The 26,344-nt window shown below is 41.9% G+C and overlaps 1 protein-coding gene across 4 annotated transcripts in view; it reads left to right on the forward strand.

Annotated features, from left to right (window-relative positions):
• Nucleotides 1–10,212: 10,212 nt before the first annotated feature.
• Nucleotides 10,213–26,344, forward strand: part of ILDR1 (immunoglobulin like domain containing receptor 1) — a gene marked incomplete at both ends in the record, with an annotated part of 31,438 nt that continues 15,306 nt past the window's right edge. For all 4 annotated transcript variants that reach the window (XM_081087689.1, XM_081087690.1, XM_081087691.1 and 1 more), the window contains 3 exons: nucleotides 10,213–10,267; nucleotides 23,494–23,664; nucleotides 25,007–25,156. In XM_081087689.1, the coding sequence (XP_080943815.1) occupies nucleotides 10,213–10,267; nucleotides 23,494–23,664; nucleotides 25,007–25,156 (376 nt within the window). The remainder of the gene's footprint in view (nucleotides 10,268–23,493; nucleotides 23,665–25,006; nucleotides 25,157–26,344) is intronic.

Below are 26,344 nucleotides of genomic sequence, written 5' to 3' on the forward strand. Positions count from 1 at the left end.
TGCTGTAAAAAAGAAGGAATTCTTACCATTTTCAGCAGCATGGATGGATCTGGAGAGCATTATGCTAAGCGAAGTAATCCAGTTAGAGAAAGATAAATATCACATGATCTCAATCATTTATGGAATATAATGAACAACATAAACTAATTAATAAAAACAGATCCAGAGACAGAGAAGCATCGATCAGACTGTAAAACCCCAGAGGGAAGGTAGGGGAGGGTGGGGGTAAGGGGGAAGATCAACCAAAGGACTTGTATGCATGCATATAAGCCTAACTAATGGACACTGACAACAGGGGGGGTGAGAGCATGAGTTGGGAAGGTCTCAGGGGGAGGGAGTTATGGTGGGATAATACCTTAATCAATAAAGAAATTTTTAAAAAAGAGACAGACAAAGGCCCTGGAAGGACTATGAGTGTGACCCTCAGACACAGTGGTCAGTTCTTCTGGGGACTTAGAACATCTTTTCTCATGATCTTGGGGCAAAGCACTTCAGTGAATGATGCCAGAACAATCACATTAAAAAAAAGAATTGCCTGTAAATCCTGTCAGAAGAAACCCACTCACAAAAGATAAACATTTAAACTTCCTCTCATCTCCTCTCATCTCATCTCATCTCATCTCATCTCATCTCATCTCATCTTATCTCATCTCACCTCACAAGAGATGAACAAAGGGTAAATCTCGCCATATCCCTTTTCCTGAAGAATAAATCATTAATTTTCCCATTAATGACTTCAATAAAAGGATGTCAAAGGAGCAATTCAAAAAAAAAAAAAAAAAGATAAGCCTGCCTTTCCTTCTGATAGGCCCTTAGTAATGTTGGGTATATATGTTAATTTTGTCTGGAGTTGAGTTGGGTTTGAATTTTATTGTTACTATAGCTAACCTTAGTGCACCACAGGCTTCAGCTTTCTCCAGTGACCTTGTGTGGACTGTTTGCCAGAGTGTTTCTCTCAGTATCTGCTCTCCACTTGGCTTCATGTCTCTGCTTTGTTTTGAGTCCTTCCTTTGAACTGTTCCCCAGGAAGAATCTGTCTTTTGAAGCTTTTGTAGCTGTATTCTATTCTTATTTTTACTTAACACTTTTTAGAGTGGTTATGGGAGTGGGTGTAAGGAAGTCAAAGTTCTCTGGTCTTCTCATTGTTTCAGTTTTAGTCAGACATTGTCAACCTGCTTCTTATGGGCCTTGACTAGTGTTCTTGCCCTTCTTTCAGATTTAGTGCTGAATCAGAATCGATTGGGGTAGATTTTTTCTTCTTGTTTTCTTCCCCCAGTGTTGATGGGCTCACATCAATGTTTTTGTTTCCATTGTCCTGCAGATTAAGTTTTTTGTTCAATAAGGGAGATAGAATAGATGGATTTGGACAGAGTTTTAACAGCAATTTCTAGTTCCTGTCATCCAGCCATTCCTGTGAGGAAAATTTCCATAGGATTTTTTCCAATCTTTCTTTGTGAGCTCCTGATGAGGGTATCACAGAAAAACCCTGAAAAAAGGTGCAAAACTCCAGGGGCTTCACTAGCCTACATTTAACCTTTAGTCATTTATTATAATACTAGAGGCCTGGTGCACAAATTCGTGCATGGGTGGGGTCCCTCAACCTGGCTGGCAATCAGGGTAGTCTTGCCCAGTCCTGATCAGGCCAATAGGGGCTGAACAGCTGGAGAGGGACCATGGGAGGGCTCCAGAGCATGTCTGGCCTGTCTCGCCCAGTCCTGACCAGCCAGACCCCAGTAGCAAGCTAACCTACTGGTCGGAGCATCTGTCCTCTGATGGTCAGTGCACATCATAGTGACTGGTTGAGCAGTCAACTGAACAGTAGACTGATTGGTTGGAAACTTAGTATATTAGGCTTTTATATATATAGATTCCAGCTGACTCTTGTTACTGGATTATATGGCATCTAGAGGCATCTGCCGAAAGTGCTCTGATCTTGTTTTACCATGTAGGATCTTGACTCTCCTAAATTTTAGATTACATTTTTGTCCTGTGACAGAAGGTGTCTTAAGGAGTCAAGAATGTACATTAGTTTGCAGTTTGTCCAGCACTTTCTTAATGTAAGGGTAGGAATAATTCTCTTTTTAGCTCTCTACATTTCTGAGGTAAAACCAGAATTAATCTCTATAATTCTTCATATGCAATTTTTGGGACTTGACATAAATAACTAGATACACAAGTTTGTTGAAAAGAAAGTCAACATATATAATCAACTGAATTTCTATATGCCAGCCACAAAAAAAAAAAAATTAATGATATGATTTACCATCAAACTATGTTAACATCTAAAAAGAAGCCCTGATGGCGTATGACATTTCTACACCTGCCCTCCCCACCAAAGAAACTAAAAAAAAATTATTGAAAGGAAGTGAAGAATATAAAAATACATGGAGGTACACACTAAGTTCAAAAATTGGGAGGCTCAATCATATAAAAATGGCAATCCATCCCCCCAATCCTAATTCAGATCCTACCAGATTTTTGTGGAAATTAGTAAACTGATTATAAAATGTGTGTTGAAATGCAAAAGGCTAAGTATAGTCAAGGAATTCTGAAGAAGAAAAGGACTAGTTTTGTAGAAGGATTTCTCTAGTAAATATCAAGACTTGTTATAAGGCTATAATAATTAAATGAGTGTGGTATTGGCAAAAGGGTTGGCAAATGAATAGACCAATGGAAGAGGATAGAAAATACAGAATCAGATATGCACACGTATGCACACTTGAATGTGGAAAAGCTGACACTGCTGAGTAGAGAAAGGAATTAATTTTCAATAATTGGGTTTGGTCAATTGGATATCCCTATGAAAAAAAGTGAAGCTTATTTCCCTATCTCATACCTCAGTTTTATGTGGACTATAGATCTAAATGTGAAAAGCAAAATATAATGCTCCTAGAAGACAACAGAGTAGAATATCTTCATAACCCTAGAAAAGGCAAGTACTTCTTAAATAAAACACAAAAACCTTCAAGATATTCAAGGAAAATTTTAATAAGTTAATTAATATAAATAATAAAAATATTAGTTTACCAAACAATATAGTTAAGAGAGCAAAAAGGCAAGCCACAAATTGAGATATTTTAACCTATATAACTACAAAAGGACCATATCCAGAATACATAAGAAACTCCTACAAATCAATAAGAATATAAAACTGAATAGAAAAATAAGCTAAAGATTCCATCAAAGCCAACAAAAGGATATTCAGAAGTTGACTTAACATACAAAAAAGTGCTCAACTTAGTTAGTCATCACAGAAATGCAAATTAAACCACAATGCAATACCGTTACACACCCACCAGTAGAGCTATAATTTAAAAGCTGCCAATTTCAAATATTGCTAAGAATGTAGAACGATTAAAACTTTCATGCATTGGTGTTGTGTAGGTAAATTTTAAAAGTCTTTAGTATTTTCTACTAAGACTGAACGTATACTTATTACTGATAATCTATTGGTGCATAATAGCAATATTGTTCTAGTGGCTTAAAACAGTACACATATATTTTCTCACTCTGTGGAATTTGACAGTAGCTTATCTCTGTATGGTTTTCAGCTCAGGCTCTCTTATGAGTTTACAGTCAAGATGTTAGCTCCTCTAAAGATTTGATTACAGTTAGAAAATTTCCTCTCAAGATGGTTCATCCACATGACTATTGGCAGGAGGACTTAGTTCCTTACCATGTAGACCTCTCCACAGGACTGAGTGTCCTCATGATATTGCAGCTGGCTTCCCCAGGGCAGGAAAGGAAGAAGCTATAATGCCTACACTTGAGGGTCATAGATTTAAGCACCCACCCTTTTGAAGGGAGAAGGATCAAAGAATTTATGGACATATATTAAAATTACTACACATACCCTATTGACCAAACAATTTGATCCCAAGTTGTAGAAGCAAAAATGGATGAGTGTTCAAACATTTATAAGACTGTTTATAGCATCATTAGTCATAATAGCCAAATAGTAGAAACAAATCAAATGTCTATCAACAATAAAATGGATTAATAATTTGAGGTATATTCTAAGAGTAGAATACTATTCAGAAATAAAAATTAATAAACTAAACTACCAATACATGCAAAACCATAGATGAATCTAATATAATATTGAGAGAAAGAGATAAACCCCCAAAATGTATACTACATCATTTCTTTTATATAAATGTTAAAAGATACAAAATTAGTCTACAGTATAAGAAGTCAGGATGGTGGTTACCTTTGGAGAGGAGAAAGGAAGATGTGAATAAGAGGGATATGAGGGGGAGCTTCTGAAATGGTGATACTGCTGCATAACTTGCCCAGAGTGGTAGTTGTAAAGGTGTGTTTTACATCATTATAGTTCATTGAGCCATACACCTCTGATTTGTACAGATTTCAGAATTATACTTCACGTTTGGAAAGTTTAGAAAGATACCAAGGAAAGAAAAAAGTATTCTGCAGGCAAAAATAAAACAGGCCTGTCTGTGTGCTAAATTTGGATGGCAAGTAGACAGTGTGTAGTATCTGTTATAGACCACATTTGGTAAGTACCATCTTTGGCAGGCCTCAAAGCTTATGTGTTACGATAGACTTTGGTAGTAGCATAAATCTATTCCTATAGAATTTAGAATTGTCTCGAGTGGGTTCTGGAAAAGACCTCTGGATCATTTGATCCAGTGATTTTTCAAACCAACCTCTGTGACAGAGGCAACCCCTTTCGTACGACATCACAAAATGCCACAGCTTCTTAGAACACAGTATGAAAACCACTGATCTAGTCGACATTCCTTGTGTTACAAATAGAGAAACCAAGACTTAGAGAAACTGTGTTGCTTGTCCTACACAGCTACTTGGTGGTAATGTCCTAAGCTTAACTTCCATCTGATGGTTCCATGAGTCTGTTACGCTGTCTTGGTGAAGAAGCCAGAAGAGGGAAGTTACACATCTCAGGAGCGTGGGCTTTGGAGTAGAAACTCTCTTATCACTCTAGGTAGTGGCAAAGCAAAGTTACCAAAGAGAAGCTCAGATAGGAAATATGTTGGAGAATGTTCCAGTTAGGGACAACCCTGGGGAATGCCCTATTTGGTAACAAACCCTTTAACTATCCTTTCAACTCTGGCTACACATTAGAATCCCCTGGGAACTTTTAAAAAAATACTGCTTCCTGGGCCTCCCCATAGACTAATTTAACTAGGCTTTCTGGAGTGGGCTGGAAAGAACTGGATATTCTGACCTTTATTGGAGCTTTACTAAGAGGTATGTGGACTGAGTTCATTATCTCAGAGGAGTCTAAACAGCAAATTGTTCTTGTGGTCTTGCCACAAGAGGAAGAAATACCAGAGAATAAGGACACATATGTAATACCTTAATCAATAAAGAAAAAAAACACTGTACATAAAAAAAAAAAATGTCTGTGGTGGTAGCAGAAGTTCAGGCTCTCTACCTTTGCTTCTATGACTTCTTCTCTATGGCTTCAGTCTCAGGAATGCAGCCTCCCACTTGCCCCTGGTTTCTCTTCTTATAATGAACTATTGAGAAAACCAGATTCTTAGGCCTTACAGGACACTTGCAATTAAAGTACTTTGGTTTCATGCATGACTTTAGCAGATCATGGAGTTTCATCCATTTCCCAAAAGTGACTTCTATATAACATTACACTGGATGTCAGTGGGAATGTCCTGACACATACTTGGTCTGATTCCACACTTACTGCTCACTCTTTTTTTGTCTTAAAAGTATATTAAAGCCCTAGCCAGTTTGGCTCAGTGGATAGAGCGTTGGCCTGCGGACTAAAGGGTCTCAGGTTCAATTCTGGCCAAGGGCACATGCCTGGGTTGCAGGCTCGATCCCTCCCAGTAGGAGGTGTGCAGGAGGCAGCCAATCAATGATTCTCTCTCATCGTTGATGTTTCTATCTCTCTCTCTCTCTTGCTCTCTGAAATCAATAAAAAAACATATAGTTTTAAAAAGTATATTTAATTACAAAATATGCCAAAGGTACAGAAAAGCACATAAAATAATATAACGAGTACCATTATACACTTAAGTTTAATGGATTTTACATTTTTAGTGTATTTGTTTCAGATATTAATAAAAAAGGATACACATTCAGCTAAAGTCCTCCTGACCCACTGCTCTCCTCTTTCCTCTCAGGAGTAATGACAACCTAAGATTGGAGAATCCCAGTCTTCTGGTTGTTTTTATACTTTGTTCTGTGTATATATGTATCTTCCATAATTCAATACAGGGTGTCCCCCAAAAAGGTATACACAATTCAACAGCTGATAGCTCAATTTCAAAGATGAAATGTATTTTAATGAACCTACCTTTATAATTATTCAAAGTGTATGTATACATTTTGAGGGGACACCCTATATGATACTGTTTTGGTTTTTTTGTCATAACATTTGACAAATTTCTGTACATAGTATATTTTAACTTCTTTATTCATTATATTTTCAATATTCATCCATGCTGTAGATGTTAATTCATTTTTTTAATATATAAGTTTTAAATAACATGCTTTTTTTTCTTTTTGTTAATCCTCATTTGAGGATTTTTTTTATTGATTTTTAGAGAGTGGAAGAGAGAGGGAAAGACAGAGAGAAATATTGATGTGAGAGAAACACATTGATTGGTTGCCTCCTGCGCGAGCCCCCAACCAGGGCCAAGCTGGGAGGAGCCTGCAACCAGGGTACATGCCCTTGACCAGAATCGAACCCGGGAGCCTTTGGGCCACAGGCTGAGGCTCTATCCACTGAGTCAAACCGGCTAGGGATGTTAATTCATTTTAACCATGGCATATTATCTCATTCCATTGATAAGCCCCAGGTTATTTATTTATTCTTCTTGATGAAAAGTTGTTTCCCAGTTTTGCACAAATCACTTTGCCATGAGCACCCTTGCACGTGTATCTGTTTGCACAGAGTGAGAACCCCTAGAAGGGAAATCACAAGGTCCTAGGATATGTGCACCTTCAATTTTATGAGGTTTTTCTCAAATTTTTCTTCAAAGTAGTTGAGGCAATTTACGCTTCTTACATCTTTACCAACACTTGGTTGGCTCCAACTTTTACATCTTAACCAATTTTCCAGTTGTGAAAAAGCATTTATTGTTTTAAATTTATGATTTCTGGTTACCAGTCAAGTTGGGCATCTTTTAATATCCTTAACAGTTAGTCAGATTTCCTCTTATGTGAATTGCCTGTTCATCTCCCTTATCATTGGGTTGTCTCCTGCTTACTTTTTAGAAATTTTTAAAATCTTACTGATTATATTTCTTTTGCTTTTTAAATGCATATCAAATATCTATTTCTAGTTTGTGACTTGTTTTTTCATTTTGTATATGTTGTCTTTTGTTTGTAGAACTCTTTAATTTAATATAGTCTTATGTATGTCTTCCTTAATGAGTTATTCTTTTTGTTTTTATTTAAGAATTTACTCTTTTCTTCAAGGTCATATGAGTATTCTATCAGACATTCTTCTAAAAGCTTAAATTTTTTTTCTTGTAACAGTTAGATTTTAATCAGTTTGAAATTTTCTTTGTGTTATAAAGAAAAGATATAGGCATACCTCCTTTTATTGTGCTTCACAGATGTTGTGTTTTTTACAAATTGAAGGCAAGACTCACTACCATCAAAAAGACACAGAAGCATGGAACAGACTGTTGAATCTCAGAGGCAGGGGTGGGTGAGTGAGAACAGATCAACCCAAAAACGTATATGCATCTATGCCTAACCCATGGACATAGATAACAGTGTGGTGAAGGACAGGGGTGGGGGGCAGGGGCAGGCTAGAAGGGGTCAATGGGGAAAAGAGTATGTAATACTTTCAACAATAAAGATTTTTAAAAATGACAATAGCAGTACAATAGCCATTGGTTTGAATGAATCAAAATTATTTTAAAATGTGATTAACAGTTCTTATTTTATATAGCTATTATGGAAATTTAATGAGATAATGCATGTAAATTACATAGAACATTGCTTGGTACAATAATATATAAGTGGTGAAGGAAAAAAGATGTGTGTAAGAGACAAAGGAACTTATAAAGTTAACAACCATAAAGAGTTCACTCCAAGGGAAGCAATGGAGGTAGAAGTTCAACTGAATAAGTGATTCCCAAGAGAAAATAAGAAAATTCTAATTCTTCTGCACTTGGATAAACTTTGTTAAAGTCTTTTTTTGTTCCTATAGGAGTCTCCAACCCCTGCCAATTAGGATTTCCTAGAATATGTTCCATGAACATCTGCCCTGAGATATGTGTGAAGAAAAAAAAAAAGATTTTGTGATTGAATAATGCTGTGAAATATTCCCTTGGAAATTCAAATATACACTAGCACCCTAAGGGTTTGTCAAGTCCTTAAAAATGTTTAATTTTGTTTAATCCAGCATTTCTTGAATTTATTTGATCACAGAGCCTTTTTCCTATATACTATTTATTAACATTCCATGAAACTACTGTTCCATGAAATAAACATGGAGAAATTCTGGCTCCAATGAATATTAAAATGACCTTTATACCAAAACAAGGGCTGAGGGGCATGGTTGTAGGTGTGGGAAGAAGAGTGTTCATACTTTTTTAGACTGAGGTTGAAAATTTGCCTAGAACAATTCACTAAGCCAGCAACCACACAAATCCTTCAGCGTACAAACACTCAAACACATACAATGTTCCTGGGAGTATGTGCAGGGTCTCTGGAGAGGGGAAGGACAGCACCCCTCACTCACATTGCATCTTGCTGCTGCTGTGCTGGGATCCCACGGTGCAAGAACTAAAGGCTCCTAAAAATACTGTACCATCTGCCCTTGCCCACGACTTCCTGAATTTACTTCCCATTTTCTGGAAGAGAAGAAACTACAAGAAAAACATTTAAAGTGGAGAGGCCCAATTGTGGAACCAGTTGCCAGACCCAAGAGTGGAAGGGGAGGAGGGAAGACGGAGAGAAGGGACTGGGTAGAGACATCAATCAGATTCAGGACCAGGATAATGCGTGGGGGGGGGGGGGGGGGGGCGGGCAGGCACACCTGTAACATCAGTGAAGAGGACTCTGCAGAGCAGAGCAGAGCAGGGCAGGGATACACTTAAGAGAAATACTATTGACTTCTAAGGTCAGTGCCCAGGATGGAAACTTCCTGAGGAGCAGAAACCATGTTAAATGCATCTTTATAATCCTTTTGTTGAGGAAAAAGCTGGTGGCTAGGAGGGAGGAGAACTGTGTATTATGTTAGGGAAGGGGGAGCATGATGAAAAATCCCTGATAAGGGAGAGGCTTACAAAATGGCTTGCTGTCTATTTACATTGACTACTGTATGGTGATTTTCCAAATTAACATTGTTGGTTGGTTGGTTGGTTGGTTCCTAAAGCAAAGTGAGCCTTCCTCCTGTTTTCCTTTCTCCTCCCTGTGAGTCCCTGCCAAAGAAGAATTAGATATAAAGGATATCCTCCGTGGCCTGCTGTGAAGAGACCTAGAAGCCAGGGGACCTCGGGCAGGCTGAGGTCTGTGAGGGGCCCCTGAGCTGCGTGCAGGATGGGAGATCGTAAAAAGGAATATACCAACATTAACAAGGCCTGACTATCAGTGGTGGAGCGGGATTTACTTATTTCCATCCATTTACGTTTTTCTAATTTTTCTAGAATAAACATCTGTTACTTTGATCAGAATCGAAAATTAAGTTTATTTCTCAGTTCATATGCTATAAATTTAGTTTCTAGAATAGACACTTCACATTAGTGTGTTTTAGTATAGAAAAAAAAAATGTTTTCCAAGCACGTGGGAGTGAATGAAAAACAGTAACTACTCCCCAGAAAGTTGTATTTCAGAATTCTACAAAAAGCGGGGGATAAGTTATCTAGGGGTCGAAGTTCCCGCGAACTTTGGAGAAAAGTGGTAACGTTCTGCATAGGCGGGAGGGTGCGTGGCCGGAGCGCTTCTCGGCGAGGAGAAGACATACCTGGCCGCGCGCAGGCAGGGCGGGGGCAGGTAGGAAAGTTGGCCGCGGCCTCGGGGCGGGGGCGGGGCAGGCAGAGCGGCGCGGGGGCGGGGCGGGAGGCGGAGCCGCGGGGAGCGCCCCAGGTGGGCCTGAGCCGCGCACCTGCTGCCGCCGGCCGCCTCCGCCCGCGCCGACCGGACCGAGCGGAGCGGAGGGATCCCGCGGAGGTGCTGCGTCCTGGGGCGGCCGCTGAGGAGGAAGGGCAGTGCCCCGGCCCCAGGACGGAGAGGGGCCAGAGAGGGGCCGGCATGGGCCTCGAGTTCCCCGCGCCTTGGCTGCTGCTCTTCACCTGGCTCCCAACAGGTGAGCCGTGGGGGAAAGGGGGCCCACCTGGGCCCTGGGGGACTGGGAGCCAGTGCTGCCCGCCTTGCAGAGCTGGCGGCCGGCCGGGCAGCCGAGGCCTGGGCCGCGCTCAGGCGGCTCTTGGCAGCCCCGGGGCGCCAGGAGGTGCGGGACTGGATCGTTTTACCTGTGGGAACCTGTTGTTTTCCTCTTTGATGAGCCCAGGCCTTTCAGAAACAGGTGCAACTGAGAAGGGAACCTCTAGGCTGCCCCTCCTCCCGGCATTAGGCACTTCTTCACCTCTGAAACGGAATTGGTAGATGTCGTAACACCACTTTTACGTGGTGATACTTGCTTTTAGGTTTTAGATATGGTAACAACCATATTGGTCCAGAAGTGCATTTATTTCACTCCTGGGGGATTATAATGTGTCCTCAGGTATGTACCGATGTTCGGTGTGATTGATTCAGAATATGTTTTACCAGGACTACAACATTCAGCTCTTCGCTAATCTTTTCAGGGTCACTTTTCTACTTTTTTTCTATTCACCTGCTTCTCTGACTTCCCCCTTGCTCAGTATCTCCCCTTCAGGGGTCCAACACTCACCTCTACTCATCTTCAACCTCTAGGCCAATCCCATGCCTGCTTTGGAAAGCCTGGCTTTGTGTCTGGTTTTTTATCTCTTGGGAATATGACAGAAGTGTGTATCTGCATGAGTGAAACCAGGTAGGAAAGGCTAGCTGAAGATGTGGGCTCTTTCAGCCCTTTTCAGTGGGGATGTAGGTGTGATCTTGCAAACCAGAGCATATCATTTCCCGTTGAAATCTGCCCCGTTTTATTTTATCTTTTTTTTCTCCCTCTCTTTTAAGAATAACTGCCCTCTTACCTCTTTGTCAATGGGTGGTCAGCTCAGTTTGCCCACAGACCAATTTGAGTCTTGTATTTTTTGAGGGAAAAGATGTAATATGAAGGTACAGGCAGAATCCCGTTTTTACAAGCTTAATAGGACATGAAAATCACTCAGATGTAACACATTCAGGCAAGATTCTACAATAATTTAAGCTTATGCTGAGGGAAGGAGGATTGCAAAAGGGTAGAAAAACTAGAAAATTGGTATCCCTAAAGTCCTCTAGCTTACCACATTTTCTGCAGGATATAGGATCTACAAAGGATGTGAAACTGACAAAACTAGATGTTGGGCACCCACAATACACAAGAAAATGGACCACACCACACCTAGATCGACGTACCTAAAATTCCACCAGGGCAGTCATCAGTTTGACTATGAAAACAGATTCATAACAATCTCGCAATTTTGCACGGTTTTCCCTTCTATGCCTGACGTATATAGCTCCAAGTCCACAGCAGGTAAGGATTTATGAAGCTGCTTGAGCTGCCTTTTTAGGAAAATAGAGGTCTGCCCCTTCCTCTATCCCTGGGCACTCCATCCCCAGAGTGCTCCTGAGCTGAAAGGGGCCAGATTTTGTAGCCAGCAGTCATCCAGGTCAATAGGATAAGAAAAGAAGCCTTACAGATAAAAATCCCACTAGGGTATAAACCCCACTCCTTAAGGCACCAGCATATTGTTTTACAAACTATTTAGTTTATATGAAGAATATTAAACAATGAGCATTTTTCTAATATTGTGATGCTGACCAAAGGGTATACTCTTGTAGTAAGCACATTGCTAAATGGACAGGGACTTCAGAAAACTTTGCTCCCGGTGCTTGTGAGCCAGCCTTGCAGTGTGTGTAGCCAGGATGCTGAAGGAAAAAAGACTGCTGTGTTTGCCTGACGTTCTTTAAATGGAAGGCTACCTGCATAACACATTTTAGAACCAGAGAATGCTGAATGTGAAAAGTCCTAAGTGAGCATCTATCTCACTTTTATTTCAGAGGTGAGAAATTGAGATTTCAACTGTTTTGATTCCAACACTTTAAGGGGGAAATAGCTCTTTTAGCAGGCATTTTCCCTGCATATGTGCAGGAAAGGTCAATAAAGATACATTTAACTATTTAATGTGCATTTGGATTTTGCATCCATGATGTTGGTTAACTTACTAAACTGCTAAAAGCCTCCAGTAAACTGGGATGATCATAGCACATAGCTCGTAAGGCTTTTGTGAGAAGTAAATGAAATGTAGGTTTTTAAAGCACTTAATACACAGTGCCTGGAACAGAGTGAGGGCTTCATAAATGTCAGCCATGATGACAGGCAGTCATGATTTAGAACCTCATAAGAGTTTATAAAGCTAACTTTAAAGAAACAACTTAGGTTCCTCTACTCCTCCTCCACCTACAGCTATGAAACTGCAATTAATAGTCAAATGACTATCAGGCTGGATTTCAGAATCTGCCTTTTGCTAGTTGTAACTTTGAAGGAATCTCCCTTCATCTAGAAAACAGGCGAAATTCTTGACAAAACTTTTTCCTCCCCACTCCCTTCCCTTCCACCAAAAGACCAGTTCTTGTTGGGTGGATGAAGATCAAGCACAGTGTCTACAACATGGTCATCATTCAGGAAATACTGGGTCCCTCCCCACTGCCCTCACTTCTTTATTTTTAAACCAAACTTACTAAAATGTCCCTCAGATCAAACTGGTGGAGATCCGCTTCCTCTCTCACTCCCAGTATCATATACCAAAGCAGTGTTTTTCAAACGTTGTTGTTTTTTTTCATAGCTCCCAGTAAGAAATACCACTTACATTATGACATGTAAACACATATGTAAGATTTCTAAAATAGAAACAAAAATCCTGTTACTATGTTGGATATAAGAATAACAAATTGACATCAAATATTATGTTAATAACATTTAAATTCATAGGAAATATTCCCTAAATTAACAGTATTAAATAGAAAAATCCCATCAGATGATTTCCTCAAGGTCCACTGCAACTGGGACTATGAACTTTGGAAATCCCTCTACTAGAGTGTGTTCATTTTGTCCATCACCTTGTTCACTTCTGTTTCTGAAGAGGAGTCAACCCGATCCTCTGATTAGCATCCAAGCTTCTGCCGTCGCAGAGTGTGGGCCACTAGTGAAATGATGTCAGATTTTGGGCACTGACAAAGCCTCTGAGGTCAAGGAGTCATGGGAACTTAACCTAGGCCCTTTGCTCTGAGTTATGGTGAGATCAGTTTTCACACCATTTTTTTTCTTTACAAAGAAATAAATTTTTATCACATGAGTAATTCTTGCTTCTTAAAACACAACATTAAGATGAAGCTAAAGTAAGTACCTGCAGCCCTTTGTATTACTGGCTGACAAGCTCTGTTATGTTCACCCAACCTCAAAGTTTATTCCTGGAATGAAAGTTCAGTTCTACCCCCAACTTCTAAAAAAGGTGTGTCATTTGTGCTTTTGTGAAAACATTTTAAGATCTTAGGATGGTGTTAACTTATAGATCCACACAGCTGTCAGCGTGTAATATTATTCTTTGGGAAATCAGACTGCTGAGTCTTAAGGGACAAGATTCTTAGCATCTAGAACTCAGAATTTTTACTCAGCGGTGTGAATGAAGGTTAGGATCCTACCGAAGACTGAATGACATCTTGATCCCTGGTGTAATAGATAGCCAAGTGGAGCTTCTCAGGGTGAGGAGCCTGTGGGTGGTGGATGGGAGGCTGCCTCCTCAGCAGCTTCCTTGCCCCCCCCCCCTGCCCCCTTGGGCCCCCTGAAATACCTCCCCAGAGTCCCAGGAGTTTGCTGAACATAAGTAGAAGTCACTCCCAGTCCCTGCCTTCCCCTCTCGGCCAGTTTTACAGATGGGGAAACCTGTGTTCAGAGAAGACACCCACCTCAGGTTGACACCATGGAGTTAACTTGAGGACTGAGATCAGAACTCTGGCACCCTCACTCTTAGTCCATGGCCCTTTCATCTGTTTCATGCCATGGTATAGGCTTATTTTGTTTAATTAAATCCTGGAATGCGGGTATAGAAATAGATTGCCTCCTGTATGTCTAATGAAGTGCTACTTATTGAACATTTTAGAATGAGATGCCAGGTAATTGATGCACCGTCTGTCTGGGGGGTTTTTAGCCTAATACTTTACTTCCTTATTTGACATCCTTGGGGGAGAAATAAAATTGTGTGTTTTAAGAATTGGGAAGGCTCTGATCATGTCATCTTTCTCTAGTCCTTATTTCTGTATCTTCTGATGTGTAAATCTTAGGACAAGGTAAGGTCATAGGAAAGCATTTTTGACATTTTTTTTAATTTCCCAAATCCAGTTAATCGCCAAGTTCTGTTGCTTAATCCTAGGATCTACCCTTTTTCTATTTCAGGTGACAAACCTCGAGCATTAAACATCTTAAAGTTACTTGCCTCTAAACTTTAGAGTCTAAAGCTACTACCTCTCTGTCTACCCAAATGATAACTTACCTGGGCTAATCTTTCCAACCTTCACTTTAATCTTTCAAGAACCTCCACTAGATCCCCATAGCTTCTAAGAGTGGGTTAAAGTTCTTTATGTGGAATTCAAGGCCCACTCATTCTTGCCTCACTAACTTGGACAGCCCTGTCCCACTGATATGGCATGCTCTTGTACCCCCTCTTCCCTTCTTCTGTGCTTTTTATTTGGCCATACTACAAATGGTTAACTTTAACTAGTTAACTGCCATGATATTTTGAATGTAATTAAAAAAGGTCCGCCGCTTTCATCTATAGACGCTTATGGCGTACAAATGGTTAACCATTTATTTTCTGTACTTTTAGAGCACTTAAAATTTGTTCCAAGCACTTTGGACGGTCTTATATGAATTTATTGGTTCTTTTATTCAGCAAATGTTTAATGCATAACATTGCAATGGAATGAGATGCTGGGTCATTAACCAATAGGCATGCTGGCAAACAAAAGCAGACATGGCCCTGGCCCCATGGTGCTTAAAGTCTAAAGGAAACATGAGCAAATATAGAAATACAACTATGACAGGATCTATGAGGAAGATCTATAAGGTACCACAACAACATATAATAGATGGATTTTCCTCATTCAGGAGGCCCTCCCTGAAGAAGTGATACTTGAATGGAAAACTGAGGAATCATCATTTCAAACTAAAGGAATAGCATGTGCAAGACTGCTAGATAGGAGCTCAGTGAGTGAGGGAAGAGAATGTTAACATGAGTAGAGGAAGTCACAGGGTGTATGGTGGAAATGGGGCATGGTAGGAAGATTTGTGTTTATCCTAAGAACTGTGGACAGCTTTTGGAGATTTTTTAAAGAGAAGGAGTTGTGAGACTGACAGCAGTGTGGAATCCACATGGCTGAGAACCAGAGTATGAGCAGATACCAGTAAAGCTGAGGCAAGGACTGGCCAGAAGTGATGGTAGCTCTTACTAGGGTGGGAGTGAGGATGGACAGAGAGATTCCAGAAATACTTTGGAGATATATACACCCAATTCGATAATAGATTATATAGGGAGAGTGAGGGAGAAAGATGTCAAGGACGATTCCTAGTTTTCAGTGTTGCCCATCACTAAGATGGGAAACATTGAAGAAGCCCGAATTTGTATGGAAAGATGATGATTTACATTTGGGGCTTGACTTAGACTTTGAAACAACCAAGAAGACCTAGAAGGAGTATTTGGGTCCGTGTGCCTGTCTTGTACCTTTTTGTACAGTCGTAGTATTTGACATTCAAAGCTCTACTGGTATCAGTTTCTGAACAACCCTATAAAACTTAACCATGAAGTATCTTGTTTAGGTGTTTACTTGTTTATTGTTGACTCTCCCATCAGGAGTATAGCTTCTAATAGTGCAGAAGCATTGTCTCCCTTATTTGCAACTGTACCCCCCTCATCTGGAATGATGCCTGGCTCATAGTAGGTCTCCAATAAATTATGTGAATGAGTGATCTCTGAAGGCCAGGGCATATAAAAATTTGTCATCCTGAGACCCAAATTTGCATATGCTCTGAGATTAGCATGTGGGGACATGGATGAGTCACTGCTCTGATTGACATACTTTGGGAAACTCCGAGCATCTGCCTCTTAACCAGGTTTTGTCTTCTGCCCCTAAAGGAATACCAAGTTCAAACCACCTGAGTGGCTATTTTTTCACCTGGTAGTTTATCAAAAATTTTAAAAGATTGATTATGTTCCCCTGTTGGAAAGATTGTGGTGAAACATGGGACTGTCACACTGTTGATGGGAATATGAACTTCTTCCCTGAAGTTTCTATCCTACATATTAAAAGCCTAATATGCAAATTGACCAACCAGTGGAATGACTGGCGGAACAACCAATTGCTATGATGCACACTGACCACGAGGGGACAGACGATCAATGCAGGAGCTGCCCCCAGCCCACAGGCCCCAGGCCAGCCAAGTCAGGTGCCAGTGGGGACCCCTGATCACCTGCCAGGCCTAGGGGCCCTACCCGTGCATGAATTTCGTGCACTGGGCCTCTAGTTTAAATATAAAAGCCTTCTTTCCTTTGACCCAGCAATCTCACTTTAAGAAATATATCCTACTGGAAGGCATGCATGTAAAGAGATATTTTATATAAAGACACTCATTTTAACAATTCATGTCAGCATTGTTTGTAATAGTGATAAATCAGAAGCAACCCAAATGCCCATTATTAGGAAAAAGGGTAACTAAATATGGTTCATCCATGTAGTGAATTTTCAGGTAGTCACTAAGACAATTAGGTCTACAAAATAATTAAATCTATAGAATGTAATGATATTTATCATTAGTTTGAAGAAAAAACAAAGTTGTAAGTTAATATACATAATATGATTAATTTTTTTAAAGAGCAGCATAGGAGAAGATGTGGAGGGATAGACACCAAATTATCAACAGTGGTGCTTCTGGAGAGTAGAATGCATGGTGAGCAAGGAGGAGCTTTTTATGTTATACCCTTCTTAATTGTTTGAAATTTCTTATTTTATATTACAAAAAAGTAAAAAGAGGTTTCTATGCAAAATGGTTAAAATAAAATTGTGATGTGCCTTAAATATGGTAATATCCCTTAAAGGTTAAGCCTCCACCATTAGAAAAACTTATCCAGAAGGCATCTGATACACTGGAAACAGTCTAGGCCTTGGAATTTTAGAGGTATAAATTTAAATCTAGCTTGCTGCTTTCTAGCTGCATGACCTTAAACCAGTTACTTAATCTCCCTGTGGATTTTCCTCACCTATGAAATTGAGATAAAAATAAAACTTATCTCATGGGGTTTTTGCAAAAGTTAAATGAGATACTGTATCATAAAGCATCCAATACTATGTCTAACAGCATGTAAGTGCTCAGTGTATGTCAGTTTCCTCCCCAGCATAGCCACATGCTTAATGCCACCCCAAGACTAGCGCTGTTGAGTAGCACAGGCCAGACCTTTGTTAAAGATGTAATATGTAGGCATAATTCCTCCCCCACCCCAACTCTCTCCTAACTCTCTGGATCCCTTACTTTCTGTCTGTACTCATTGCCAGTCCCTCTTCCCCTTTATTCCTCTCATATTTGCACTGTTATCTAAGGAAATGTAATAAGTACCGATGGCAAATATACTTGGGGAGATAGCTTGCTCAGAGATAAACTCTGATAGGATTAGACCTGTGTACTTTATGTTAACATGCTTCCTGGAGCAGAGGTGCCTGGGTATCTGAAAAATACTCAGGAATCAAGACCTTCTGTCAGCGTCAGCACTAGGCCACTGCCCTTGCCAGGAAAGACCATGTTCTCCCCCCTCCCCCAACCCCACCCCTGGCTACCATCCCCTTTTAAGCATGACCCTTCATGTGGAAAGGAGGGAAATGCCATCTAGTATTCTGAAAACAGTTCTTAGTTAGAGAGAGAGAAATCTTTGCACCTACATCCCTATGCTGTATGGATAATATGTTCTAGAAACTGTAAAACATCTTGCCCAATATGATTGTCGACAGGGAAGACAATGAAAAAATAAATGTACAGAGATATGTATATATTTGGGAACACATGGCATTTAGTTGTAAAGATACTCTTCTTTTTCGGTATGTTTTTCTTCCACTTTAATGTCAGATGGTAGTCCCCACTCTGCACAGCAGCATAGTCTTGGAAAGTACCTCATGGCGGGAAACAGAGAATCCCCCTTCCCTTTCCCTCCTTCCCATGAGCTCTGGTATCTCATCTGAAGTTACCTTTCCACTCTAAATGACAGGTCTTCCTCCCTTCCTCTTTCTCAGAGGACGTAAATTGTGAACTTGTGAATGGGTTTGCCAGAGTACAAAGCAACACAGCTTTAAAAGCTTCTAATGCACTAACTCATTTTGCAAAAGGAAGATAGTAGTGATCCTTTACATTTGTATAATTTTAATTCTTTCAAAATGCTCTTACGTGATGGTCTCAGTTGATCTCAGTATTTTAAGGCAGGCAAGATACATACAAATGATACAAATGACAGCTTGTCTTTATTGAGTGCCTAGGATGTGACAGGCTCTTTCCTAAATGCTGGACATTTATCTCATTTAATCCTCACTACAACCCTATATTAGGCAAGTATTAGTATCATTCCAATTTTGTGGGTAAAGAAACAACTGGAGTTTGGAAATAACTTTTCAGGTCTTTTAAATGGTGGGAAGTGAAGGTAGAATCTGAACTCAGAAAGTCAGTCTCTAGAATTAATGTTTTCAAGGGAAAAATAAAAAGAGACAGCTATGAAATTAGGTGGCAATGAATTGGGGATAAAGAGATGCCACAGGATGAAATAAATCCTCTTATATAATAAAAGGCTAATATGCAAATTGACCAAACAGCAGAACGACTGGTCACGATGACGTGCACTGACCACCAGGGGGCAGATGCTCAATGCAGGAGCTGCCCCCTGGTGGTCAGTGCACTCCCACAGGGAGAGCGCCATTCAGCCAGAAGCCAGGCTCACAGCTGGTGACCCTCTCTTCTCCCATCTCTGCAGCAACACTAAGGATGTCCAACTGCTCCCCATGGGGACTGGCCTCAGCCATCAGTGATACAACCCCCGAGGGCTCCCAGATTGCAAGAGGAACCACCCCCCCACCCCACCCCCCACACACACACACCACCACCACCACCAGTGTACGAATTTCGTGCACCAGGCCTCTAGTTTAAGAATAAAAATACAACTTAAGAATTTGAAAACTTGTAGAACTAAGTTTAAAAAAGCAGTGATACAATCTCTAAACAAGGCATTTATCTTTTTTAATTTGTTCATATTTTCAACCCTGATTTTGCTGCTTTTGGTCTCTTCTTGAAAACCTTATCTGCTTAGTAATGTGTGTGCCCAGTGTGGTTAGTTTTATAGAGAAGTTACAAGCTAAAGGGAAACAAAGATGGGAGGTTTTTGCCTTTGACATGGACTTGCTACTTCCTTTGTCTTTTTCCCAATCTGAAAAACCCTCCTGCTTTTAGAGAATTCAGCATCTGACTTGCTTTCACTTGGAAGGTTAAACTTGCCTGCTTGGGAAAGAGTGGGTTAAAATAAATAAATACAAAGATTGGCTTTTGTTGTAAGCAAGCCCCGAATTCAAATCCTGAAGCTGAGAGGGCTTGGGTTATTGTCTGAACTTTTGCCCACGAAGATGAGCCGGGATGATCACACCCTAGGGTGTTTGTGAGGATTAGAGACAATATATGTACATGGCCCAGCATACAGTAGATGTAGAGAAACAACTGAGAAGAAGGAAGAAGGGGTTTGCTTGTTGCTTATTTACCTTGGGACCCTTCCCTGCTTTCCATGTGAGGGTTGTGGGGACAAGCGGGGGGTGGGGCGGTATTCTGAGAGCTGTGCAGGATGCTATGGGGCTGGCAAACCCTCAGAGGGACTGTGAGTGAGCTCAATGTGGTCAACATATCTGGGAACCTGGAATATTTTACGGCTCAATATTCACATAAGGGATGAAATTGAAGAGAGGATAAAAGGCAGCACAGCCAGTGCTGACGTTGGTAAAGGTGAGTTCTCTGACCCCAGGTGTGCTTTGCCCATAATAAGGGCATTCATGGAAGGGTACCTGAATGAGGATTTGATAATGAAGGCGCTCCCCTTGTCCCTGTTCTCCTGACTCAGAGTGTCAGATTCAGCAATCTGCAAAGCTACTACAGAGCAACTTCTGGCCCCACCAAGCTCCCTCCTCTGACTCCCAGCAAGCCGGCCCTCCCTCCCCTGCAAATGACCCGCCTCTATACAAATAATGTGGAGTAGAGTCCTTTCCATAAACTGCTATTTATGTTGAATCACTATTCAGCAAAATAAAGAACATGTAAGTTATTAATTACACTATCAGAATGACAGTTAAGTGTATATTAATTATTGCTCATGTAGCCTGCCCCCATGTTTTAGTTCTTTGCAAGCTAATGAATACCAAACACGTTCTTTTATTTATGGCCAGGCAGAATGGCAAGAGCTGCTCAGGGGAAGAATCTTAAATCATATTCTCTTAGAGAATGAATGACCATAGACAAGTCACGTTTTCCAATTTCAGATTTGCTGTGTCTGGTGTGGGGCCCAGCTCATCTCTTCCCAGAGGTCATATTTAGTGTGTGAAAGAAAACATCTGAAAGTGCTATGCAAACCTAGGGTCACGTGTAGACTGCAGGTCAGTGTCTTCTCCCTATTCCAATGCATGTGTGCTACTGTACAAAAGGAGCTCGTGTTAATACATTCATTGTTGGAATCTTACTGCAGTTCCTTCTATTCATTAGGCTATGTTGTTGGGCAAAAGCTCCAAAATCTATTTCAGGTCAGTTCTGGGAAAAACAAAAACAAAAAAACAACAAAACAGGGTGAAGATGGAGAAACAAAAATAAAACAGCAGATTATGATAGAATTCATGTTAGGCATGAGATGCTGGTCACTGGCTCTTCTGTTGATTGTATTGATTTCCAGGAATCCTACAGCTGGTAGACAGCAGCTCTTTCCCCCCAAACTACAGAAGGCTTGTTTTCAAAATGATGTTCTTTTTCCATTCACAGCTGAATAAGGAAGTCATCTATCTTCCTGAAAACACCACTGTCACCCTATTACTCTTCTTCAGAAAAGCCTTCAGTGATTATCCATTAACTAGACATTGGAGTGTGATATAGATTTCACTCCATCTCCCCACCTCCTGGTCACCACACCAGTACCACCTTATTTATCCCTTCTGCCTCCCATAAAGCCAGAGATGCCAGCTAGTTGGTTCCCTCCAGGTTCCCCAAGTAACTCCTGCCCCTTCCTGCTAAGGGCCGTGCTCATCTTCCATCCTGAAATGGTGAGTTTCTCTGCCCTCTCTTTCTCACGTGTCATCTTTATCCTATCTGAGTTAGAGTCTCTCGTAAATCTTTTCCTTTATGAAGGTTTCCCCACCCAGAGGTCTCCCCTACACTTCTGCAGACCCTCTCTGCAGCTCAGCTGCCAGGGCACATCCTTATTTACAGCCCAACTCGGGAGATGCCTCAGGTCTTATCTGGGGGCCAGAGCCTGTTCTGAGCAGCATTCTCTTGCTTCTCCATGGATATGAGAAAAGCAGGTGTGGGTGCCCATCATAAGCCTCAACAGACTATCTTTTGTGGGCTGTGTCCAGAAGGTGAGGTGCGACCCAGAACCATTGGCTTTGGCCACTGAGATAGGCCCACCCAGCTGCTCTGTAATGGGTGTCTATGTTTGTTTTGTTTGTGGGAGTAACTCAGTCAAAATAAAGGCAATTATACCTGAGAACTCCAGTTTGAAAGAGGGAGACTTATACACTGACACTAACATGGCAGTGTGCGTGCCAGGCACTGTGCCAAGCACCCGATGTGGATTATCTCATTGAATTCTTGCAAGGACCTGATAAAGGTAGTACTATTATATGTAATTTCCACTTAGAGTTGAGTAAATAACTTGTCCACTGTCTAAGTATGTAGTAAAGTGATTTGATCAACATCATATCTGAGTCCAAAGCCTAGGTGGTTGCTGTTTTAAAGTCTAGTCTGCACCAGTGTTTCTCAAAGGATGATGCCCAGAGCAGTAGCACCAGTGTCTCCTGGGAATTCATTAGAAATGTAAGTCCTGGGCCCCACCCAAGCCTTACTGAATCAGAAACTGCTGACATCAGTCTGGGCTGCCACAAGTCTTCCGGGCGGTGTATGCTCAGGTTGGAGTGCTCCTGCTCTACACTAACCCTCCTATGAGGAGATGCCCGATAACCCGGCCTAGAACCCATACTGACATAGAAACATTACAAGATATCAATTACGTGTGGCCCTCTGACTGCCAGAGTCCCACCTGACATATCTGTGCCACCTGGTTCCTCATCAAGGCAGACCTGCTGTCTGTGTATTGGAAAAGTGAGAGGAGGGAGTTTTCTTTTAAAAAAAAGTGTTTAATTCCTTCAAGTCTTTCTTGATAAAATTTGGCAGTCTGATTTTTGTTTCATTTGCTTGATGCTTATGTTGACCTGACCACTGGTTAATGTATTTTTGGTCATTTAGTCCATCATTTATTCAACAAACATTTGTTGGTTGCCAAGGAGGTGACAGGCACAATATGAGGCACTTATGTTTCAACAGTGAGTTAGAGACAAAACCAGTCGTCCTTCTCAGGGCCTACAGTAAACTGGCCATCACTACGAAGTGTGAACAAGTGCTCCTTATGGTAAGATGAGGCACTTGGGGCAAACAGGGGGAGGCCCCTCTCCCAGATTTGTAGTCAGGGAAGGCTTCTGGAGGAGGTGAGGGTGCAGCTGAAGACCTCAGGAATAAATAGTAATTAGTCTAGTGAAGGGAGTGGAATGGTGGCCAGTGATATGATAGAGTGCTGCTTTTGAGAGATCCACATGCAGGAAGACCTGCTGAAGATGGCAATCCTAGCATGGCCGAAGCTCTGAGTGTAAGGTAGGGCATGAAGGGAGATGAGGCAGGAGAGAAAGGCTGAAGACAGATGTGACCAGCCTTAGAGGCCTTGTAGAGGTTGAAATTTATCCTTAGGGAAATGAAGAGAAAATGATGTGAAGAAAATATATATTAGCAAGTTCACTCCAGTACAAATGTGGGCTTATTTTAATATAATTCTTTATTATTGTTGTATGTGTTATCACTATCGATGGACCATGAGCTCCTTGATCTTTTTCTTCACCATCTTCCCTTTTGTCTGTGCAGTATCCACCCCACATTTTTCCCAGGCCAAGTAAGAACTCAGACTCCACCTGTGAGCTCCCAACCAGTCAGGCAGTGTGGTGGTTCATTTGCATTGCTTTTATTTCCCACCAGCCGAAGTAGGTCACCTCCCAGAGATCTGGTCTCCCTTCAGCATTGTCTCCTGCTCTTGGCTGCAGGGTGTCTGTCCTTGTTGGTGACCGTCCAGCACACAGAGCGCTATGTCACCCTGTTTGCCTCTGTCGTCCTCAAATGTGACTACACCACCTCTGCCCAGCTCCAGGACGTGGTAGTGACGTGGCGCTTCAAGTCCTTCTGCAAGGACCCCATCTTTGACTACTATTCTGCATGTGAGTGTCCTCCCTCTCTGGCTCTGCCAGGGTCCCCTTGTGAAGTATTGCCATTAGGGTGTAGGTAGGAATGACTTAGCATCACAAATCCCCATAAGTGAAAAGCCACAGAGATCACTTAATCCAGCCCCCTCATTTTATAGTAAACTGAGCCCAAGCAGATAGAGTAACTAATTGAAGGTCACATACTATTTTATTTATTTTAAAATGTATGTCCCACCTTGTTCTAAAAAGATATAAAGCAGCCCAGACATTAAGAAAAAGGCAGAGCAAATTCTGCATCCTAGTCTGTGCCAGCACGCTAAGATGAGGATGCAGATTTGCCTCTCATCACCCTAGTCTTAGAATGCTGACAAGAAAACTCCTGCATCCCCGGAATGCACGAGGAAGGGTCATTTGTGAACTTGTGCCCACTGCCAGGTTCAATTCTACAGCCAGCTTTCCTGGTGGACAGTCACTCCCCTGCTGACTAAACAGTGATACGGAGCTCACTGCCCCCAGGGAGTAAGTACACTTGTTGTTTGACATCTCTGAGATGCACAATTCCCCTATGTTTAGCCAAATCTGACCTCTAAATAACAATTGGTTCCGCTGTCTGGAACTAAAGCTCTTCCTAGCTGCCCACCTCTGCCTCTCTCTAGGAATGAAGGAACCCAGATACCCACTGGCTGCCTTTAAATGGGATAATTAACCTGGGATAATTAACCTTGTAGAAATTTTGGGAACAGAAGCAGACACCCTGTTGGAAGGAAGCAGATGAGCTCCCTAAGATGAAAGGAGGGGGAGGCATCAGCTTTATCTCTTTGAGTCCTACAAATGTCAGTATGAACCCCCAAACCTGTCTGAGCCACCCATGGAGACTGATGCTGTCCCCAGAGACCCCTCTCTCTCTAAATTTAGGTGTAGTTTCATGGTGGGGAGGGGACTCTTAAAATGCCTGGGTTAAGTGGGGAGGTAGGGGAGATTAGGATAGTGGGCATTTGCCCCAGCAGATTTAACAGCTTTCAAACTTTGTATTGTAAGGGCAGGTGTATTATAAGGGAGAGAGTCTGGGGCAGCTAAAAATGAGACACGGGAAGTTGGGATGGGAGTCAGTGGATGCATCCAGGACTTGATGGCCTATTGGGGGGGATGCTGGAGTCTCGGGCTCAAAGTGTGGTTCATTGGTTTCACTTGGGAGCTCATTAGAAAAGCAGAATCTCTGCTTCTCACCCCAGACCCACAGAATCAGAATCTTCATGCGAACAAGATGCCCCGGGGACACAGAGGTTCATAGTGAGGGCACCTTTCTTCCTGGGAGTTCCCCGTGGCTGTGTGACTTAGGCGTGTCCTCTCTCCACAGCATACCAGGCAGCTTTATCCCTGGGCCAGGACCCTTCCAATGACTGCAACGACAGCCAGCGGGAGGTCCGCATCGTGGCCCAGAGGCGGGGGCAGAATGAGCCTGTTCTGGGGGCGGATTACCGGCAGCGCAAGATCACCATCCAGAACCGTGAGTGGGTGCAGAGGTGCAGACACCAGGCTGAGTCATTGTGGGGGATTTCCCCTTTTCTCTGCTGCCTGATGAGCTACTTGCTCCCTGCCCTTGAGGAAAATGCCAGCTATGCTGGTACAGAATGTGCCATGACACTGGAAGTCACTTCCCTGGAAGCTGGTCTCTGGATGTGCTTTGGCTAACGGTGTAGGAGTGGATGGTTTCCTCTGTGTCCCTGAGATTCAGGGCTGAGGTGTGGACCAGGCTCCTTTGACTCTTCCATGAATCGCCCTCAGGACCTGCTCGAACCCCAGGCTGCTGGGTTTCCCTCTGGCCGTGCCTGTTTTACCCGTCTAAGGAAATAGAGCCTTCCAAGGAGATGCCCACCTTCAGACCAGCACCCTTCAGTGGTACAGAAAAGAACATTGGGCTTAGAATCCAAAACACCGGGCTGAGGTCCCATTACTCCCACATGTTGGCTTAGTGACCGTGGCAGCTATGTTCTCTAGCTCCCGTTGCCTCATCTGCAAGATGGGCATAATGGGCTCTGTCTCCCCACACTGAAGTGAATATCAAATGTGATATGTGAGAGTTAGGCTTAAAGCGTATCCTTTGCGGTGATTAGACTCAGGTGTGAGTTCACTTATAGGGCGTGTGAACCTGGCAAGTCCCCTCAACTTTTTTAGCCTCAATTTCTATAAAGTGAAACTTGCCACAGTACCTGGGGAGTTGTCAGGATCAAGGGAGATGATATGTATGAAGCACTTAGCCACAGAAAGTGTGCAGTGAACTTTAGTTACGATCACTCAGCATACGTTGGGATGGAGGGGTTAGCACCCCACATTCCTATCTTATAATCCAGGATTGGTGTGATGGGTTATTGGCACAAAATTCAGAGCCTGTTTCAATGAGCTTTGTGTACTGTGTTAAGTAAACATTTGCTGGTTAAAAAGAAAAAAAAAGGTGGGGGAAATACACCCGGCAGGCCACTCAGAATTCCCATAGCAACAACATGAAGAAATCAGTTAATATTCTTTGACCATTTAAAGGTAGAGCATTTAAAGGGAGCCAGTTTAACAATTGCTTCCAACTTTGTTTCTAACACTTTGGCTGTAAAACTTACGTTTGATGCTTTGACATTCAACCTCTGATTCCCCCAAGCCATGTTCCCGGCTTTAGGGCACAACTGTCCTTTTCCCGTCTTTA

The sequence above is a fragment of the Myotis nattereri genome, assembly GCF_964212035.1.
Source record: "Myotis nattereri genome assembly, chromosome: 3".
NCBI lineage: Eukaryota > Metazoa > Chordata > Mammalia > Chiroptera > Vespertilionidae > Myotis > Myotis nattereri.